At 42.0% G+C, this 21,740-nt stretch overlaps 1 protein-coding gene across 2 annotated transcripts in view; it reads left to right on the top strand.

The window, feature by feature from the left end:
• FAM131B (family with sequence similarity 131 member B) overlaps positions 1-10,766 on the top strand; it is a 24,430-nt gene extending 13,664 nt beyond the window's left edge. Inside the window, exons 2-7 of one of the 2 annotated variants that reach the window (XM_062624037.1) lie at positions 4,237-4,346; positions 5,602-5,637; positions 7,754-7,847; positions 8,423-8,620; positions 8,935-9,078; positions 9,492-10,766. In XM_062624037.1, the coding sequence (XP_062480021.1) occupies positions 4,237-4,346; positions 5,602-5,637; positions 7,754-7,847; positions 8,423-8,620; positions 8,935-9,078; positions 9,492-10,033 (1,124 nt within the window). In that variant the 3' untranslated portion in view covers positions 10,034-10,766. Of the gene's footprint in view, positions 1-4,236; positions 4,347-5,601; positions 5,638-7,753; positions 7,848-8,408; positions 8,621-8,934; positions 9,079-9,491 lie in introns of both variants that reach the window. The other variant, XM_062624036.1, reaches the window with a different exon arrangement.
• Positions 10,767-21,740: the final 10,974 nt, after the last annotated feature.

The raw sequence follows: 21,740 nt of genomic DNA on the forward strand, positions 1-21,740 counted from the left end.
TAGCAGCTTCAGCGCTTGTATTTCAACAACATTTGACAGGACATGGTGATGCTGTGTTTGACAAAGATGCTGTACTCCCACGAGATTTATGAAAATTGATATTGGGGGAAGAACAATGTAAAGACTGATCGCAATTACTGCAATTACATTTGTTGTTTTCTTAGTCCTTCAGGGAAAAGAAGGGAATGCAAAAGAGTAATGGAACCATTTACTCTAAGTATTGATCTTTACCAACATTAACATTGGCTACCAGTATTGAATGACCATGTTTCTACTCTGTGCTAGAAAGTCAACTTTGAGAAACAAGAAAGTTTGCTAACAGTGGATAATAATGGTGTTGGAAATGAACTGTTTAATTAGTGTTTTTCTTAATTGGCATGACACAGCAGAAAGCAGTTGACATGAATACATGTTTGGTGTGTGATGTACACCTTCGCCAGCATCATGTCAAGAAGTTAAAACTAGAATGTAAGACTCTAAAGTTATATTCGGCTACTTAGTGTGGAACAAAAGAGAGAAGATAAATCAGAGATGTTTAGCATTCAGCACCTAAGTTACAACAAATTAGATTATTAAAAGATCCTGTATAAATGCAGATGCCTGGTTCAAGCATGTACCTTGTTAAAGGAACAAACTACAGGCAGAGGTATAAAATATAGTATCAACGAATACACAGTGGTAATAGAAATGGACAAAATTTCAAAAGGAAACCCAAAGAGAATGGACTTGCTCAGATTAAGTAATACATGTTTCAAAACAAGGTGAATTTCCTGTCATGAACAGAAATGCAAAGAAATGGAAAATATGTCCCACTAAGAAAATCTGCGTCTTCATGGTAAATTAAAATCTGTGGCAAAATGAGCTACTGAACAAGGCAAAAAGTAACAATATTAGATCAGCAAGGGGGATGCAGTCGTCCAGATGATTTCTTGGATGTTTCCAACATTCATCAAAATGGTCATTACTTTGTATTACTTGGGAATGCTTAGTACACACGTTTTCTGTTATCTGAGAGACCAAAGTTATGATACTAATAAGAAAGTGGGGAAAAAGATATTTTCTTTCACCCATCTTTTTTCCTCTTTAAATGTTTTTAATCTTTATTATTTAGAAAGGCCCAATCTTAATTTTTACCGTAACAGTATTGTAACAGAAAAGGGATGATATTTCTTCCCCAAAGGCTTGGAGGACTGGAGTTGGAACATTGCTTCAGTTGTGATGGAGGCATCTTTTTCTGATGGGTGTTTGTCAGAGCTTTTTTATCAAATCTGTGTTAAAAATACAAAGCAATCCTGATTTGCAAGCAGTGCTGCTTAATATATTTCAGCTGCTTTGATTTTCTCTCACTGCTTCATGTAATTAGCTTCCTACGTCTTCTTCAGTCATCTACTGAGCCTCCCAAAGCAAGAGTGGATTTTGTGATGTTAAAAAAGACCCAAACAAATAATACTTTTTTTTTTTAAATCAAGAAATCTTTAAAAAGTTCAAGGAAAAGGAAAGCCCTCTATATCCTTCCTATACACACCATACAGAAACAATGACACGAAAACTTTCAGCATCTCATTTCAGAACATTTCAGTAGGAAATTCAGTAGCATTTATTAGTAAAAATCCCACTTTAAAATCAGCTTTATGACCCTCTCATGTTTCAAAGTGCTTCTCAGGTCTGTATGGAGAAGGGCAAATACTGTTTTGTAAGAGATGATTGGTGATAGAATTACAAATGGAATAGTCATGACGATTAGCAGAAGCTGGAATGGGAGTTGGCTGAGAAAAGAAATTGTATTGGAGAAGAAATGCGCCATTGCAAAAGCAGAAAACACAGCATACTAATTGAAGAAAGAGGTTGAATAAAAGCAATACTAAAATATAATGTTCCGCCTTCAGTTTCTCTTTTTTCAGCTCCCCTGTCCATACGTCTTTCTGATTTTTCTGTTTTTTTTCCCTTCCATGTGTCAGAGCAGAACTTGATCTTTCATGCCTGTGGATTAATGACTTGACAGACTTTGGGCCTGTCAAGTTGCATGTATTGAGCACCAGGCTTCATGTAGTTGCTTTTGCTATTCCTAGCAATAAAAAGAAAGAAAAGAATCCAACCGCTAACCTTTATCCAACTTTCAATAAGAGGAAGTAACCTTGCCCCAGGCCCAATGCCAGTTAGAATCCAGACATCTTCTTTTAGCCACAGTGTGTGGTGGTGTTAATGCTTTGGCAGATATCACTGCATTTAAAAACATTTATTAGTTATTTTCTCCCAATATATTTATTTCTTTCTTACTACCCATGGAACTGTTTAGACCAAGAATTTTCAATAATGAGTCTTTATAGTGCACACAAGATCACATATTATTCAGTCTCTTCCCTTGTCTAGGTAATTTCAGTTGGAGAAAACCAGTAATAAAGAAATTTTATAGGCCTTCAGCTCTACTATTACGGAAGAGGTGTGGATTTTGAGACAAATAATTGTTTGATGTTAATGTTGATGGGTGCCTCAGGTTTCCCACCCATAAGTGCCTCCGTGCTTCCTGCAGGCCCTGTGGAGCACAGCATCTCTTGACTGCCAGAAGATTTCAGTCCAGGAAGTGCAGTAATAAGCCATTGTAAACATGCTAGAATGAGCAAGGGGGTTTGCATGTGTCTGTAAAGGAGAAATCTGCTATAAAGAGTAAATAGAAAGCTAAAAGCTGATGAATATAGAACAATCACATGCAATGGCATGTATTCCAAATACACTAGATACTGCTGAATCAATCCTAGGAATAGACAATCACTTTAGGGGCTGTGTTTTTTGCCAGGTTCCAAATGGCTCTGGTTTAAACACAGTACAACCTTCCCTCTGTGACATGGAAGTAAATAACCTTTAACAAAGCTTGATGATGGTACCAGTAATTGCTAACTGGATAGAGTAGTTTTGGTTACTTGGCTGACTATTTAAACTGTGCTACTTCGCATTTAGTTTTCATTACAATTTAATCTTATTTTTACAATTCCATTACAATTTAATCTTATTTTTATCTTTATTAATTCAATTTTATAATTTCTATTTTATGTTAATAATATTTAATCAAATGCTTTAAGTTGTATTAAAACGCATGTAAAATCAAATGGCACAGTCCCTGCTTTTGCATGGGTGACAATCCCGGAAAGCTGTGCCAAGTGCTTAGGGATCTGAGTGAACAAACAGCTGAATGTGGGACTCTCCTGTGAGGTTAGAGCACAATGGGTTAATTTGAAGAGCAGCAGTAAGTAACTATTTTTAGGTTTACATACATTACTGTGTATGCTTTTATGTCCACGTTTAAAAGAAACTAAAACATTTGAGATGTCTTTCAAAAAGAGAGACAGATTTTTTAAGGGGACTGCAAAAGTGCTCAACAGTAAGAAATCTGATGATCTCAGTCTGTTTTGTTTGTCAAGAAGACAAGCAAGTGTATGAATAACTTCCCTGAAATGTAATGGTGGGTATTAAAAAGGTCTTTAATCTTGCTGAGAACAGCAAAGCAAGGGCACCAGCAGCTCTAAGCTGGTGTCAGACCAATTCAAATTATAAAGGAGAAATGCCTTTTTAAGTGATGATGGTTTAATACTGGAATAGGATATCAAAAGAGTTTTGGTTCTTTCTCAGTCACACATTATGACTGGATTTTTTCTTTCTGAGGAGCTGTAGCCAAACATACATTATGCTTGAGAAAAACACAAATGACCAGTCTTCATGTAGGATCACAGAATAGTTGGGGTTGGAAAGGACCTTAAGATCATCCAGTTCCAACCCCCCTGCCATGGGCAGGGACACCTCACACTAAACCCTGGCACCCAAGGCTCTGTCCAACCTGCCCTTGAACACCGCCAGGGATGAAGCATTCACAACTTCCCTGGGCAACCCATTCCAGTGCCTCACCACCCTTCCAGGAAAGAACTTCTTCCTTATATCCAATCTAAACTTCCCCTGTTTAAGTTTTAACCCATTACCCCTTGTCCTATCACTACAGTCCCTGATGAAAAGTCCCTCCCCAGCATCCTTATAGCCCCCCTTCAGATATTGGATGATATGGAGCTAACTGAGTGAAATATAATAGTTGATGATGTACAGGTAGCCTGATTAAAATCAGAAGGTTTGGTTTAAGGCTCTTGTGGCCTAAAACTCAGTGATTCTCCTGTATGCTGAGCTGAGCTGGCTTAAGACTTCTAGAACAAATTGTAGTGTCATTCAGAAGCCTGACTAGATGTGTTCCCACAGGAAACGAGGTGATTGCAGTAGACTGGAAAGGACTGAAAGATGTGGACCAAATCAATATGGACAGCACGAGTTCACTGCATGGCAGCAGCTTCCATCGACCTTCCACTGAGGTGAGAGCCTGTTCCACACCCAGTTACCCATGGGGATCGGAAAGTTTCAGTTCTTTCTGAGCTCAGAAACGGGTGTTGTGCATTACTGAGGCAGCCTGGGAGAGGACCAGAATACCACCGTGCACTCAAGGATCAGACTTTCATATCTGTGCAGTTTGGCTTGCACTGAATAGAGTTGAGTCACTCCCTTCACAATATCCACAGGAAGAATTTGCAAATGAAAGTCCTTTTAACCACTCATGACTGGAGTGGAAAAGAACATGGAAAAATCTGTGGCAGTTCTGACAAGCCTGTAGGTCTGCAATCCTTGAATAATGGATTCATTGAAATGTCCAGCACAATGTCCGCCCCAGCTTCCTCAGTACAGCTAAAATCTGTTGAAGAAACACAGTTGTATCCATTTTGATATTAGGGATGCACCCCCTAGTAACTTGCTGCCAACTGATCTACCACACAGCATCTCAGGGGCTGATTCATTCGCTGTTCTGAATTACTGCAGCTTCTTCAATCTTAGATACCTGAATTTTCAGCTCTGTAAGGCTCAGGGTATGCAGTCATGATGATGAGTAAAAAGGTCAAAGCTATTTGAAACACATAATATTTAAGGAATCACAAATGACGTTCACAAATAGCATGAGCAAATAAGATACAATTTGTAAAACTTTTCAGAATGCTAATGTATAGATATTTTTATTTCCTTATTATTCCTTGGTGGCTTGGAATGTAGCTGCAAGAAACTTGCTTCATGGAATCCTGGGAGGAACTGCGCGGCTCAACCTTGTATGGAAAATTCGGTTAAATCAGATGCAAATCTGGGAATCAATGAGCATAAACTATACCTCAGTGAACATTTTATGTGAATGTGTACCATAGGTGTAACTGATTCATCTAAATTTTCCTGAGCATCCACATCCCCAAAGCCGAGATGTTGAGATGCAAGTCCTCCACGCTGAAGGAAATACACTATGAATTGGTACTGTAATGGCCATATGTGACATATGTGACATAATGGACATATGTGACATAATGAACATATGTGAAATGGATCTAGTTTGTGCAGGGAAAATGTGTCAGAATGGACAAACTGAAGTACAAGAGAAAGTTATCCCAGCAGAAATAAGTCTGTAACTTCCTGTATTATACTCAAAATACACAGGTAGTTTAGCTCCTCCTTGTGTCAGCCTCAAAGTGATGCATCTTGATGTTTGCAACTTGTTTGTTACATTAACGTGATCTCATTCTGTGCTTTCTTTAGCAAACACGGACAGATTTTTCCTGGGATGGTATCAATGTGAGTATATGCCACACCACTGTTCACATTTCTAGTTACAGGAAGACTAGGATTTGCCTGCCATTGAGTACAGGGGAGACCAGAATGGAAACATAGAATCATAGAATAGTTAGGGTTGGAAAAGACCTTAGGAGCCACTGAAATTCTGGGAATTGTCTGTAACCTGGAGAACGGTGATGAATTCTTGTTTTCCTCTGGGTCTTTTGCTGTCTGGCAGGCATTTAGGTCTGCAGGTGACTATGAGATTGCCTTTGTCCTCTTTGGAACTAATGTGTGTCATTTTGTAGGCTTATTTTTGAGATTTAGGGGCACTGATAGATAAAAATGGGGTCTGTCCAGCATGTTTAAAAGAATCAGGACTCTTTCTTTAAAGCATCATTTGATCTTCTCCAGGATATGGGGAGAAAGGTGTCCCTCATTTCCAGCTGCATACAACTGTAAAAGAATTCTTAATGTCCCCTGAAGGAGATGCTCATTACCAGCTAACTCTGGTGAGCAAGCTTCAGAAGAAACAAGCAAACATTTAAAACCCACGTACTTTGCTCTTAATACCTATGCCATGAAAAAAAAAATGGTTTTATGTGATTCATTTTCACTAATGCAAAAGCACCATCTGAAAAATGAAATCATGCATATTAGTGCTACCAAACTATTTTTTGTGCTCAGGAGAAAGCATAAAATAGCTTGATAGTTTTGTACTCTTAGAAAGGCAGGATTAGAAGCTCCGTTTTTGTTAGTATAAATGGCTGTCATTTTCTGGTTCTCTGTGGTTTGCAAGCCCTTGCGACACTGAATATCGAAGGGCCTCATGTTTATAACTAGCCCTCGCCCTATTGACATCTCTTTCCTTGTGGCACTTATGGCTTGGGATCTTTTGCTTGGAGAAACAGTTTTGTGCAGGAAAATAATGGTGTATGCAGCAACTGCCTAGAAGAAATTTGTCAGTTTTTCCTCACTGCACCCCTGACTAGGTGAAAACAAGGTACACAAAGTCAGCTCTCTCATAATGTAATCTTCTCAGTGTAATCTCATAAATCTTTCTTGATATTAAAGCTGGTTTATGAATTTTCTTCATTCCCCTTCATTCCTGCCTTTGTGTCACAGCTCTCCAACCTCATAGTGGTAGATACCTTCTGCAGCTTCTTTTCTGGACTGGTTCCATGAGGTGGCTCACAGCACAGCCCCAAGACTGTCTTGGAACAAAGGGGTGGATTCTGAACAGCAGTGCCCAGGCAGGAATGACCAGTGAGGGCATAGATAGTTCTTCAACCAGCTTCATCATTAAAGGAAATGTATCATGGAACAAGGGCTGTATCCTCACTTTTTACCGGTCTTCCCCTGCTTCCTGAGCTCTTAAGCTCGCATGTTACATACAGACATTCCTAGCTCCACAGTTACGGGATGCCTTAGCTGCTGCGTTTACACTCAGTTTCCAGAGCAACTCTTCATGTGCAATGCCTCGCATCTCTGAAGAAAACTGGTGAGGGATTGTGTTTTATGATGATGCTTGTAACTGCTGCCTGTCCCAATAGTTTCCTATCCTTGTTATTCAGGGACTGAGGATGAACATGGAGAAGAGAGTAAAGGGAATTAAGCAGAGCTGTAGACCTCATTTCTTTACAGGTAGTGGTAGGTGCTCAAAACAGGATACATCACTGCTATAGTCACATTCATTGTATTAAGACCATATGAGAATAAAACCAAAAGTAACATAAAAATTAATATGTATAGTATGAAGCGTTACTGTGTCATGCCTATCACAGTGTCAGCTCCCCATTTTAAGTTCCCTGAATTATCCATCAGCCACGTCTCACATCTTTAACAGAGCTGGGAACAGTGCAGCATGTCTATAGAGGACTGGCAGCAGCCAAAGGAAGCTTCTCACTGACTACTTCTGCATCTCCCACTGACCTTGCCTCACCCAGCCCCAATGCTACGCAATATCAAGTCCTTGTTAAATAGCATCTAATTTTTCCTTCCCTTCTTTTGTTCTTATTGCTTGCTTCTGCTCCACATCCTCCCCTTACCTTCTGGAGTCCTTGTACTTATTTCTCACTTAAATTTGCTTCCTCTTCTCCTTTCTGTATATAATTTTTCATATTCTCTCTCTTTTCAGCTTTCCATGGAAGATACGACCTCCATCCTCCCCAAACTGAAACGCAACTCCAATGCTTATGGGATTGGGGCTTTGGCTAAATCATCTTTCTCTGGTGAGGTCCTCAAAATTCGGCTTTATCCTTGCCAGCCTTTGTGCTTCTTCACGTATCCCTCTGTTGCTCTCCCAACTGCTCCTTTCTGAGTCTTGCCTTTTCGAGGCCTCAGAGGAATATCCACTGCTATGGTTCTAGATACAGAAATCTCTTAGTTGTTGCCCTTTCAAAGAGCAGATTTGTCTTACTCCTGTCAGCTTTGCACCATGCACCCCAGCTCAGACATCTTCAGTTGCTTACCCTCAAGCAGCCTTGGGATTAACCCCATTTTTTATTTCTCAGTTTGTTCACTTCCAGGCTTCATCCTTTATGCCCAAATCTGTCCTAAATGGATTCTAGGCAAGGAAAGAAATTGTCTTTCATATTTGAGGTTTCCCTTTTTCCTCCTTCTAAGAGCTAGATCAAGGAAAGATGGAGAGTGATTCAGTGAAAGGTGGGAGACACCCAACCCCAGGCATGAACCCTGTCAGGAAAGGAGGGGAGAAACTCCACTTCCATGAGAAGTAAACAGTGTGGCAGGCAACCCTGGAGCTGTGTAATAGCCCCTCCTTGTTTTCTAACGTCTGGCCCCTTAGGGATATCTCGCAGCATGAAGGACCATGTCACAAAGCCAACAGCTATGGGCCAAGGCCGGGTGGCTCACATGATTGAATGGCAAGGCTGGGGCAAAGGTAACAGCCAGCAGCAGCAGCACACGCATGAGACAGCACGCAAAGACGCTGATGCCTACTCAGATCTGAGCGATGGTGAAAAGGAAGCCCGGTTCCTTGCAGGTAGCACTAACTTCTTGGCACGTGGGTTGGATTGGTTGGGATCTCCCAGAGCAGAAACCTTGAGAGACCAAAGTGTAGGAGCCTAGAGCCTGTGGATAGTTCACATGGCTGAAGGAGAAAGAGACTGTGGTTGGAGTATTGCCAATGAAATTTAGAGGTGGAGAGGGTGAGGGCCAATTGTGGGTGATGGGTGTTGCTGAGGTAGGATGGGACATGCTGAGTGGGACAGTGTGAAGAGATGAGATTAGAGAGTGTGGTGAGAAGTAGAGGCTTTCACACATCCCTGCTTCCCCTGCCTGTCTCCTTTGGCACAGGAGTGATGGAACAGTTTGCTATTTCTGAGGCAACTCTCATGGCCTGGTCCTCCATGGATGGTGAGGATGTGAGTGTAAACTCAAACCAGGAGAACCCAGCAGGCAACTACTCTGAGAACTATCAAGAACTAATGGAAAGCCAAGGTGAGCTCTGGTGCCTCTAGCTAGTCTTGGAACACTCCTTCCCTCCTCTTATTTCCATATTGCCCTATTTCCCTCTACTCTGTTTTATTCTGTAGCCTCAATTTTTGTGATTTCGATATAGCAGAGGCATCACCTATTTGTGGAGCTGTCCAAGGAATCTAGTATTAACAGGGAGGCTCCAAAGCCCAGTTCCTTTGCCTTTTTTGGGCACAACCTGTGGAAAGCTGCCAGCTCTTGCAGTCAGTTGTGGGTATAACCAAGTTCATCTGCCTAGAAGTGGCTTTTCCTCTCCTCTAAAGGATTTATCTACCCTGTACAGCACAGTGTCATGCACAGGCGCATAAGCTATCTGTATAAGCCAGCTTGGCTTAGACAAAGTGTCTAACTGTGTTCTTTCTCTCCTTCACTTGCAGAGCATATGGCCCAAACGCAGTATGATAGTTGGCCTCACTCCTACGTCTCACAGGGCATGTATTGCTTAGGTTCATCCGATGCCTGGGAGACCAGTGACCAGTCCCTCATCGCTTCCCCAGCGACTGCCTCCTACTTAGGCCAGAATTTTGATGAATCCCAGACAAACCTTCAGGAAAGCATTTTGATTCAGAGCAGCCTTCTCCAGCAGCAGCAGCAGCTGCAGCAACAGCGGCAGGAGCAGAACTTCATCCAGAGCACAGGGCTGGTCCACGTGTGGCCCCTGCAGACTGCTCAGTGTGGGGCAGAGTCCAGCACGTACATGGAGGACCACATTGAGGATGAAGGGAACCCACAGCTGGAGAAGGCTCCTCTCCTAAACAAGAAGCCATCTCCAGAGGAGGATGATGCAGTGTGCCGGGACCTGGAATCACTGTCTCCTCGAGAGGAGATGGAACATGCTGCACTGAGCCGCAAAGTCTCAGATGTCACCTCCTCTGGGGTGCAGTCCTTTGATGAGGAAGAGGGGGAAACAAACAACTGATGCTTTCTGTGAAGTTCTCATCACTGCTGAACCAAGAAAGGGGTGGCAAGGGATGAAATTACAGGGATTCTCCAGCTCCCCACACTTCCGAGCAGACACATGTTCTCTTCCTGACATTGAATTATTTTTTTAAACAAGAGGAAAATCTCAATGTGATTGACACATGAAGACCTTTCCTTCCCCTCTACCATGGACACATGTTTTTGATTTTCATTGCTCTGGGCAACACATGTGAGGTGCTTGGAGAGGTCTGGATTGGTAAATAATTTCTAAATCTTTTTAATACAAAGTCTTGGCTGTGGATACAAACTCTTCTGGTACTGGGGATGTTGCTGATGAAACAGACATGGTATAGAGAGCAGCTGTGTGGCTAGAATCCATCTTGGCAGAATGGATATTGCTCTGTGGACGTGGTCCCCTTTGATAGAATATATGAGTATAAACTGGTTTAAAATGAAGATATGGCTTTACAAATATAGATTGCACTAGTATTTTGATTGTGGCTGATACAGAGGATAAGGCTGTATCTGATACAGACTGTACAGAGATGAAAGATTCACTGGGTAACCAGATCCTCATTAGCACCTTGATATGAAATTGTAGGCTCAATGGATACAAACTGCGCTCTGTGGGCACGGGTTGTGCTGCAGTACAGATGTTGTAACTGTGTGCGCATGGCTCTGCTGTGGCATGGAAGAAGGGATGCAGATATGAATCTAACCCTGCTCTCAGATATTTGTGCTTTGGTCTCTTTCATTTAATTGTTTCTTCCCTTGAAATTTCTGCCTTCCCAGGAGCTGCAGGAGCAGTGTGTCCTTTTGGCATTGGGCAATTGATGCCAGTGGAAAGGACGTTTTCAGCTATGGAGATAGTCATAAAACCTGAGTCTTATAGGGGCTTGAGGACATGTCCAGCTTGGTGCTGCTGCCGTTGCATCCTTCTGTCTTTTCCCTTACCAGCAGTATGGGGAGACCTAGAGAATAGGCAGCAGATCCAGGAGCAGTGTGTACAGCTATGAGATCACAGATACCCAGTTTACATTGGAGTTTTCAGTTTTGGGTTTTTTTTTAACCTTTTTATATTGCTGCGTAAGTGTTCCTAACAAGTTAGTAGTGGGAATGACCTGTACTCGAGTCATCACTTAATAGAGATACTGCACCTTTCCCATTTCTGGCTATCCTCTGCAGTGCCAAATATAGCTGGAAGAAAAAGGAGCGAGATGAAGTTTTCTCCTCCTATTTATTTCTTCTGCCTGCTATATTTTCTTCTTTCGTTTTCCTACCCCCAAGCAATATAAATAATGCTCAGTACTTGGTCTGTTTGTTTTTCCCTTCCATCTCCTTTTTAGGACTGGAGAGAGCTGATTTCAGCTGTTTTACCTATTTGTACAGGTTCTATTTTTGGTTGTTGTTAAAAAAACAAGGTTCATTGACCAGGGGGAACTTGGTCTCTCAGAATTCCTTGCCATGTTTCTACAGACCTCCTTTTGAGGGAGAGGGGTTTTGAAAGGAAATGGAAAGACTGCCTCCTTTTGAGCTCTCACCAGAAGATAAACAGGGGTAAAAGCAGCCTAAAGAAATGTACAAGGCTATGGATTGTGCAGGAGGAGTGAACAGAACCAGCAGAAATTAACCAGGTGCTGAGTTTTAATTGCAATACCACTCGTAAGGAAGCATCAGCAAAACATGGGTTTAGATCAGAGCTAGATCTGATGAGCTAGGGAAAGGAATTTGCCTGGGCACTGCCATACTGTCCCGAGGCAACTCTTTCTCACTTACACTGACTGATATCTACTCTGTTTAATTCATGACACATTTGTCTGTTCTTTGCCTCCTCTTCAGGCTTTGTGAGTTGTTTGGATGACAGGAGAATGCTACGTGCTTCTTCCCTGGTTCAGGTTTAGTCCCAGCGTATTTGCAGGGAAGAATGTCTAAGGAGAATATAATGTGCCTGAAGTAACATCATCAAGAGTCAGAGTTCAGACAGCTCCTAGCAAGCAAAGCAGGTGATAGCCAGGAATTATGAAAAGTATGAATGGGACTCTCAGGTAGAACTTTACCCCACTCAGCTTTTCCCCCACTTACACAGGCAGCTGCATGAAGAGGGTCTCCTCTGTGAACACCCAAGTCTTTCCAGCCAGGTCTACGTAAGCGGCTCTGTCTTCCCTCACCGTTGCACCTCTAAAGGAAAGACATTTGGGATGTTTTAAGTATGACTGGTAGTTTGGTGTAGGTAAGAGATAAAGGGTTTTGTGACCACTGTTTTTTACCCATTTGCTTGAGCATGCTCCCACCTCTCTAAGGAGGCAGCTCTTCTGAAGGGTGACCTTTCAATGGCTCTTTAAAGGTGTTTACACATTGAAGTGCTAACCTCCCCTAGGCAGGAAGGCTTGATAAAGATGATCTCCTACAGCTCTTGCAGGGCCAGTGCTAGCTCATTGTCCTGAACGGGTTTGGGTCTAGCCGTGGAGCAGGACCTAGGACATCACAGTAGCCAGATCAGGGAGAAGGGGCAAGAGCCAAGAGCACCTCAGCAGATGACAAATGAATAAATGTTAACTTTTCCTTATTTATTATTTATTTAAGGCTTCAGGTGAACAAAAAGGGTTCAGCATGTTCCTTTATGGGAGAAGATTTAGGTGGCTTCTTGCTTTTTTCCTCCAAACCATTTTGTCCTCATGTGCCTCTCCAGGACCAATCTGGACGTTCACAGTAACTTTCAGAGTAGCTTCTAATGGTCCCTCTGTGTTATTTACAGGACAAGTGGGTCAACTTGTCCATGGCTTCTTTTAATGTGGACATGTGTGGTACATTTACTGAGATGTCTGATTGATGTCAGGAAGATGTGCATCATCTCTGTACAAGGCAGTGACAGGGAATTAGCCACATAGGAAAAGGTGTGGGGAAACAAAATCACCTTATAGGAGATTCTATGGAGTTCAACAGGAAGCCAAAACCTATTTGTAGAGTTTTCTAATCTCTGTGGAAAGAGACAGAAACTTATACCCTGCTGTGTAATTCTGTAACTTGTGTAGATAGACTATCGTTCAGACTGGCTTGAACACTACTCGCTATAAATATCTTTCAAGCTTACTAGATTTGATACATTTTTTTTTTCATAAAGGTCTTGACTTTCTGTGAAAAATACAATTTCAGCCTTTTTCTGGAAAAAGGGAAAAAACAAACCCCCAAAAAAGTAACACACTCCCCCCCCAAAAAAAAAACCACAAAAACTCTCACCCAAAAAGGCTGTTTACCATGACCTTCCTGCAGTCCAAAAGAGAAATATATCTACACTTGCCACAAGCTTGACTGGAGAGAGCAGGTCTGCCCATCCACACTTGCTACCCAAGTGAGCATCCTGAGCTGAACTGGAAAGGCAGTTTGAATCTGTTTGCAAACGGGCAATGGTTTGTATAACCTGGCTTTTTCTTATGTAACAGACCTGCTGCTTGTGTGTATCCAAGATCAGAGAGAGGGACCTGGAACCTACTGTATGTTTCCCAGAAAAGCTGTTGTTATTATATAGCTACACCTATTCAAGCATATGGAAGGCACAGGTGCTCTGTGAGCACAATTTGGCCTGCAGTTCTTTTATCCTGGTGAGGGGGAATGAGTTGGAGAGAGTACAGCCAAATACTCAGAGCCCAAATCACATTTGTGGGGCTGAAAATAAAAAGGAAAGGTAAGCTCAGTATCCCTGAGCTGCCGTTACTAAGAAACCGAGCCCTGCTGTTCATGTACACAAACCCTTTGTAAAGCAGAGCTGCACAACCTAAAAAGGTGAGGTTTTCCTGAAGCAGTGGGTGTAGAAGATTCCCATATTTCCCCCCAAGCCTTTATCTTTAGCAGGGGCTTGTTGAAGTTACTGTGCTGAACACAAAGGAAGGCTTGAACACAAGTGACCATAACTGAAAAAAAATCTCAGATTCCACTGCAAGCAAATTCTCTCTTGTTCCTTTTCCCATGATTGCTCATATCTGACAAGTTACACTATTTCATCAGTTTTTCTTTTATATAAATCTCAAGCTTTCCTTACAAGCCTTGTGAGTTCTCTTCAACTCCATTACCTTAGGCTGTGGGGTGGAAAAGTCAATCTGTTTCTTTCAGTTTCTGTGCCTCTAAATCATCTGCTTCCAGGAAGCTGCTGACGAGTCACCCACTTGCTTTTCCCCCTTAAGACATCCCCGTTCATGATAGGCTTGCAGCAGAGAAAGGGTTTATCCATACCTCTGATCAAGTGGTAAGCTGCTATGAAGAAAGCAGCTCTCTGTCCTGACCGTGCTCACCTCCCATCTGTAATCCTTGTGAGATGCTGGTGCACAGCTGACCCCACAGCAAATTAAAGCACTTTTGGCTTACCATTAAAGTGAAGAGGGAACAGCTGTGAGCAGAGGGAGAGAGAGCACTGGTCGCAGCAGCTGGCCTTTGCATCAGGTTAGGGAGACTGGGAAAGTGCACTTTGAAATGGCAACTTCATGATGAGTCTAAGCTGCTAAAAAGAGCTGTCGTGCCTCCTCCCTTCTGTCACCACCAGCTGTATACTTCTACTGCCTAAGAAGCACAGTGCTGACACTCATTTGGCTGCTCAGAAACTGGCCCCATTGAAAACTAACCCAGTCTCTTGACAAGATAAGGATTTCAGTGGGATCAGCTCCTTGTATTGGTTTACTCAGTAAGGCAAGCATCACTGTGGGCTGGAGAAGCGTTCAGATAGTCATGTTGAAGAATATTCTTTGGTTGCAGATGCAATTTAAATTAGCTTAAGCTGATTGTAAAATATCTGTTTGAAAAGAATAAACCCAGCTAGAGTACCAGGGAGGACATATTCCCCCCTTCCTTCTCTAGTGTTTTCCTTAGAATTCCTAGTATGCTCTTACCTGATTTGGATTTTGTTGTTATTTAATGCCCTGTTATCTCCCTCACTATTCTCTCCCCTTCCACAGGCTCCTTTGAGATAAATCTTTGCAATCAGGCAGGAGGAGAGAAGTAACGTGATATATGCATAGAATTAGTAAAGTTAACATGCACAAGTATCATATGCACTCAGTGATCCGTGGCAGCTAAAGATACTGATAAGTCTTCTCCTGTAATGGCAAGAGGCAGAGCCTTGTGCAGGAGTGAAGCACAGCTGTTGGACGTGAGGTTTATCCCTAACTTTAAGCTAGTTCCAGTTTAGTGTGAGATCCAGAATGGCACTTCACACCTAGGCAGAGCCTGTGCATGATGTACTCTGTACAACAACTGAAAACTATTAGTTGTAGGCCCAGAGAAGCGGAGAGAAGGAAACTATTCTCTTTATTTCACAAAGGTATGAGGTATGGTGGTAAGGCAAAGTAGTGTGTGACAATACAGGCTTGTGGACAACTTTGTGTGCTCTCTGCAATAGTGCAATAGCAAGGAGAAGTCTAGTCAGAGAGGGAAAGACATTGAGAGAAAGGTTTGGGAAAAAGATCAAGAAAGGCTTGACATCTTATGTTTACCATGGCAGACTCCAGGAAGAATAGGCTCAGTTATAGAATTGCTACACAAGCTGTAGCTCCAGGGGTAGCTTAGAGTACTCCTTAGTCCAAGCCATACTTCCTTCTGAAAGACGCAGTGGTAGGAAAGAGACCTCCCTGAATTAGAGCACCTGCTGGCTTCTTTTTCATCATGGTTGCGAAACGCTTCACGATATACTTAACTCTTCAGGGAAATCGTGTAAGAAATACACCAAATAGGAACTTAGTCGTTGTCCAAATGAAGATAATGTGTGATCTGCGCTCACTGGCAGCCCCAAATATCTAAATGTAGCTCAGTTTGCCTTAACTCTTGTATTGACAATTGCCTAGAAGGAGAAACAGACTCAAATAAATCCACCTCTATATTTTGTAGAGAGCAGAGCAACATTGGCATAGTCTAAGCTCTTCCCTCTCATTTTTCCCAGATGGAATGTCCCATGTTCCTTGTTCAGACAATTGCAAACAATCTGGGATTTCCCTTAAAGAAACTGTTTGACTTTTTCCAAAAGGAAAATGAAAAGAAAGGAAAGAAAAACCAACCAACCAAACCAACCACCATTCATATACAGGCATTTTCAGCAGCTGATGCCAGTACACCTAGGAAAATATAAAGAAGTTTCATCTTTGATTCTCCTCCCCTGTAGCAATCTGACAGGGAAAGGCTTCTATGCCATGGCTCAGGGAAAGGACAAATAAACAGGAAAATGTGAGTAAAGTAGTGCCTATTAGAACTAAATGTATGTGTAGGACAGCCTGCAATCATTAAATCACAGTCTCAAATATGAATGCAAGCTGTAAAGTCAATGTCAGGTGCCTCTTTTATATCATAGGCTTTTTCCAGGCTAAGTAGTAGCGACCCACCTGCAGAGGAGCAGCAGAGAAGAGCAGGACGTCTGTGCCAGATCAATGTATCTCTGTCCCAGAACACGTCATGGACCCTGGGAAAGGCTGTCTGGAACACTACACTCTTTCAGCAGTGCAGCCAGCTTCATGAATTCACTGGGGTAGGGGTGGACACAAATGGTTATGATGTTAACAAGTAGACATGGAAGACCCGTGCTTAGAGAATTGGGCTCTATTTTATATCCTTCCACTGACATTTTTCTGCAGCATAGCAGAACAAAGTGTTATCTTGTCCTTGAAAATCACGAGCAGCTCTGCGATCATCAGTGTTGGTCTGTGCAGGAAAAGAAAAACAAAGAAACAACAAAAAGATAGATTTTTCTGGTGCAGATACACATTGTTGGCAGAGAAAAAATGTAGTCAGGCAGTCACTCTCTGAGAAAGAGTTTGCTTACTAAAACCATAAAGACTTTATCAAGACTGTTCTCATTGCAGATATCATAGAATCATAGTGTGGTTTGGGTTCAAAGGGACCTTAAAGATCATCTAGCTCCAACCTCCCTCAGGAGCTACTACTGATGAGTAGTAGCTGCTGCCTTCCACAAAGAAAGAGATTGCAGTATTCTGTGGAAAGAATGCTAGTGAGGATCTTCCTCATCTGCATTGACTGGGGACATTGTAATGCCCTCTGAAACCAAGTCTTGGTTTTGCTTTACCATAAGGGATCAAATATCCATGCTAGCAAGACAAAAACATCTAAAAAGGCTTTCCTCCATTACGGAGACAAGATCGTGCACCAAGATTTACTTCAAATAAGGTAAAGGCATCTAGTCCAGATTCCCTGGCTTTCTGTATTCATTTTCATTGGACATGGAAATTCGGTCATGAGTTGGAGGTCAAAAGGTTGAGAACCCTTTTCCAGAACTCTGCCATGTTCCCAGTGCAGGTGGACTTCCCTTCTTTTCAGATACTGCATGTGTGAGCAATGTAGCAAGCCCAAACCTCTTTTGCAGGTATATATTCTTACTTGGCTTCATTTTTTCTTCTCTGATTTGTGGATGTTGTGCATGGTTGGATGTCTCTGGGAATCCCTATGCTATAAAATTTGGACTCCAAAGTAATTTTATGAGGAACAGGGTTTCTCTTGTTTCAGCTGTTTTCAGATACGGGAGGGTACAGCCTGAGGATGTGGGAGGTAAAAGGGTGGTGGATGGGAGTCTCGGTGGCATGCGGAATGGATTCCTGAAGCATGTTTAAAATTCACTAAAGACTTGGGTCTTCAAATGTTATATTCTCAGTATCTGAAACTGCTTTAGCATTAAGTGTATGGGACAACAGAGGTTGTTGCAAAGCAATTTTAAAGAGCTTACAGAGCCTGTAAACATTTTCTGTAGGGGGTAGCTGCATGGTGATTGTATGTTTTCTTTCAGGCTAGCGTTTACAGAGGTGCATTGATGTCTGGGGGGAAAGTACTAAATGGAAGAAAAACATAAAGGGAAAGGGACCCATATGGAAAGCTTTCATCCTTACTTGTCCCACTTTAGCCCTTAGTAACTAAACTGAGTCTTGATTTGCCTTTGGTCTTCCAGCTCCAAAACATGTTTGCCTGAAAATTTTTGTTGGATATACTTCGCATGTTTTGATAATGTGACTTATGAGATAACACTTCTGGAAAGCTATATAAATACATACATGTACAACCACATACATACATGTACACACACTGCATATAGACTTAGGAAAATATATGGCACTATACACCTCCATGCCTGTATGTGGCAGCAACCACAGTAAAGGAGGGGAGGTAGCTCAAAATAGCATGTACAGTCCTTTATGGAGTTGTTATTAAACAGAATGTGGTCTTGCCCTCCTGGCTGGTGGAAGTGTTTTATTTCTGTGGGACTGGTTCCAGGGGAGTTGCGTCTGAGGAAGGAGGTTCCTAGGAAGAGGGGGTGGGTCTCAATGAGATAGTCTGATGGAGGACATTGAAAAGGATCCACGGTGGCTTGAAGAAGCATTCCAGAGCAGGAAATATATGATACATTATTTCTAATTAAGAAGATAAGAACATGACTCGTTTGATTATTCAGGGCTAAAATCTCTTACGTGCCTGTGACATAAATGCCAGGCCATTTGTGGCAGATTTGGTGATAGCATCACATCGATGGGACTCTCTAGTTTAGCACAGAGTGAGTCTTCCTCACTGTTACACTGAAACAGCACTTTCCAGATAATACATGTAAGGTTTGTCCTGATGTTGGTGACATTCAGAGCTGGATGGAAGTTTCACAACAGCAGGTTAGGACAGGACACAAAGAGGAGGAGTCTGATGCTGGGGTTGGAAAAGGGACTGGCACTGGGTAGCAAGACTGCGGGTTCACTTTCCAGTTTTCAATCAGTGCTTCTCAGGCTGTTGGTCTCATAGCAGGTTGGGGAATTGGTTGAACCAGAGGGAGAGGAGCATCTCTGCACTTCCAACATCGTTGTATCATCTGCTTCTGATTTAGGCAGGCCATTAGGCCATATCTAGTAGCTCTATTTTTACCATACAAGAATTTTAAGTTCTAGCCATAAAAGATACCCATTTCCTGTGTGAAGATACTGACACTTTTCCACTGGCTCTTACAGGGGCTAAGCAGTGTCACTTGTCCTGCTTTATTCAGCTAATCTTTGCTGTCTGTTCCATTTGAAGTTAATTTGCTTCCTTCCAGTTTACCTGCCTTTGCTACTGAATAGATTTCCACCCTCCCTTTGGCATGTATGTCTGCATAATCGTGTTCATACAACTAACTGTGACTTCTATAAGACACACATATTTAACTCCTTTAGGGTTTTGTTTTCTGGGGTTTTATTTATTTACTTACTTGGTTTTGTCCATCCTGTAAGTGTCCCAGCTCCTGGTTCCTGGGTTTTGGTTTCTTTTACATTTTTGTTTCAAAACAGCCTCTAAATTGTCACTATTTGTTTTTTAAATGCGGTATGTCAAACGGAATCAGTTATTCCATATATGTTATAGCCGTGAGCCTCTGGGAAAATAACATGGCTCTGGACCTGGAAGTCATACTTCTGCATAGGAAGAAGGTCTCTTCTTTTACATTGCACATTATGCTCCAAAGATGGTGTGCAGCTGCCGAGTGCTTCACCCAACAGAACTATTTTACCATCATACTAGTTTAGAGTTATCCCTCAGATAAGTACATCTCTGCATTTAGCTGCTTAGCCCTAACATGAATTCGTTCTGTTATATTCGTTCAGATACCAATCTGCCCCAAACGCTGATCTCTGCTTTCTGCTGATTTCTCTTTAGACTGGATGGCAAAGCTATGACACGTTTCTCTTATGTTACTGTCTTACAAGCTCTCATGTTCCAGCAGCGAATGAAAACAGTAAATAAACAGGTATAAGACCATTCTTGCCGCATACTTCATTTAGCTCTGCACTTTGCCAGCTGCAAGGGTATTTTCTCTGCAGTTCCTCAGACAGAGAAACAGCAAATTTGGTTTAAGCATAAGATTCTGTGGCATATTTGGTCATAATCCAACATCTCACAGCTCCCGTTTCTTTTCACAGCTCATTTGCTTAAGTGGGAGAAAGCAGATTTACTTTTTTCTTGCAAATTCCTCATAAACCTTCCATTGCTGTCTTTTGCACTCGTTTCTGTGTGGAAAAAACTGCAAGCTTCTAACTTGCTTTTGTGTGACTTTAGTTCTGAACATATCTTAATAGGTCTTCTATTTTTACCTTCTGTTCTTCAAACTAAGTAAGTAGCTATTCAGTAAATAAGCAGCTATTAGCAGCTTTTAGGTTGTTGTTCATATGCAGCAGACAAGTCACATTTTCATTTCTTTATATTCTCTTTCCTTTATCAATTTGCCTCAATGTCAGGTGCAGTCCTTCAAGTTGGCCAAGTATGTTTCAGTAACCGTTTTTACTATGGAGGAGCAGATGTTTGCGCAAGCAGCACACCCAACCTTCTGGGATGTGAGCAAATGCTCATTGGAAAGGCCAGTGCTTGAATGAGGAATAGGTTTGGCAGAGCCTGGCTTCATTTAGCTAGCACACTAATCCCAGTGTCCACAGTTCTGTCTTTACTGCTGTGAGGCTGCACAGGACTTACTGACCTCCAGCCAGCTGAGGGAGAAGGAGATGTGGCTCAAAGCATGGGAAACCCAATCACAGAGCTACCTGCCATTGCACACCTGTGATTTGGAAGAGGTGGGCTGTGTGTGTGGGTACATGTGCACAGGGTTGTCTGTCCAGTGTGGAGGGTTGCAGGCACACAGCGAGAAGCTGTGGTTGATGGTTAGGACCGGTTTAGGCTTCCCTCCCACAAATAAAGCCTTAAACATTTTGCACCGCATGGTTTAAGGTAAAACAGTTTTTTCTCTATTTGAGAATGCTACTGCCCAGGCATGGCTTCTGTGCAGAAATGCGGATTATTGGTTTCCAGCGTTGATTCAATTGTTATGTGCCCAAATCCTTGCTTATGTGGCCAAGAAAAACTTAGCACTTGCTGTGACAGCATTTTTAACAGTGTGGTTTTAATTATACTCTTCCTGGGTTAGACTGACTTGTCCAAGAGGGATCTTCACTTGCTCGGCTGCTTATTGCTCTGTCTTGCACTCTCTGGCTACAAAAGACACAATTCTATACATGGTGTTCATAGCTGGGGAGATGAGGAGAGTTATTTTTTATGAACTCTTGATTCTGCCTCTATTTCTGCTTGTACTGACTGGTTTTGTCCATAGGGTTAACAAACTAGAACTTCTTTAGTCTATTTGTCAACCAGAACAAAGTTATGTTGTCCAGGTAGACTTTTCTTGTTGTCCATCTTCATGCATTTTCTCCTTCATGCTAATCATGACCAAGTCTCTTAGACCTGTCATAGCTACCCAAAGCCCTATTTGTTGTCTTGTCAACCTTAAGTCTTACTTCTTTCAGTTCTTTATATTGATGAATTTAGCAATAAGACTTCTGCTTTCACATGCCATGGAAAAGGAAGGGTTCAGCTTTTTGCTGGATTAAAATTTAATAGATAACCTCTTGCCTTCATCAACAGAGAATCAGTAAATGGCAATTAGATGAGTTCAAGATTAATTTTATCTTGAAGAAACAAGGTCAAAGGAGTTTTTCACTATTTTTGGTGGTGGTGGTAGTATTTTCCCAACATCTTCTGCTCTGATGGATATTTTTCATTATCATGTTGTTCTCAGACTATTATATGTTGGGTACCAAATGTAGTTCAACATGTGTTTGGAGTTGAAAATGGTGAAAAAGATCAGCTCTATTTTAGTGCTTTGAGTGGTAGCGACAAGCCTGGCGTAGCATGAATCTCTGATTAAAATAATGATTCTGTGCAACTGC

This window comes from Pezoporus occidentalis, unplaced genomic scaffold (assembly GCF_034315485.1).
Source record: "Pezoporus occidentalis ecotype Australia unplaced genomic scaffold, CSIRO_AGI_Poc_V1 ctg26, whole genome shotgun sequence".
NCBI lineage: Eukaryota > Metazoa > Chordata > Aves > Psittaciformes > Psittacidae > Pezoporus > Pezoporus occidentalis.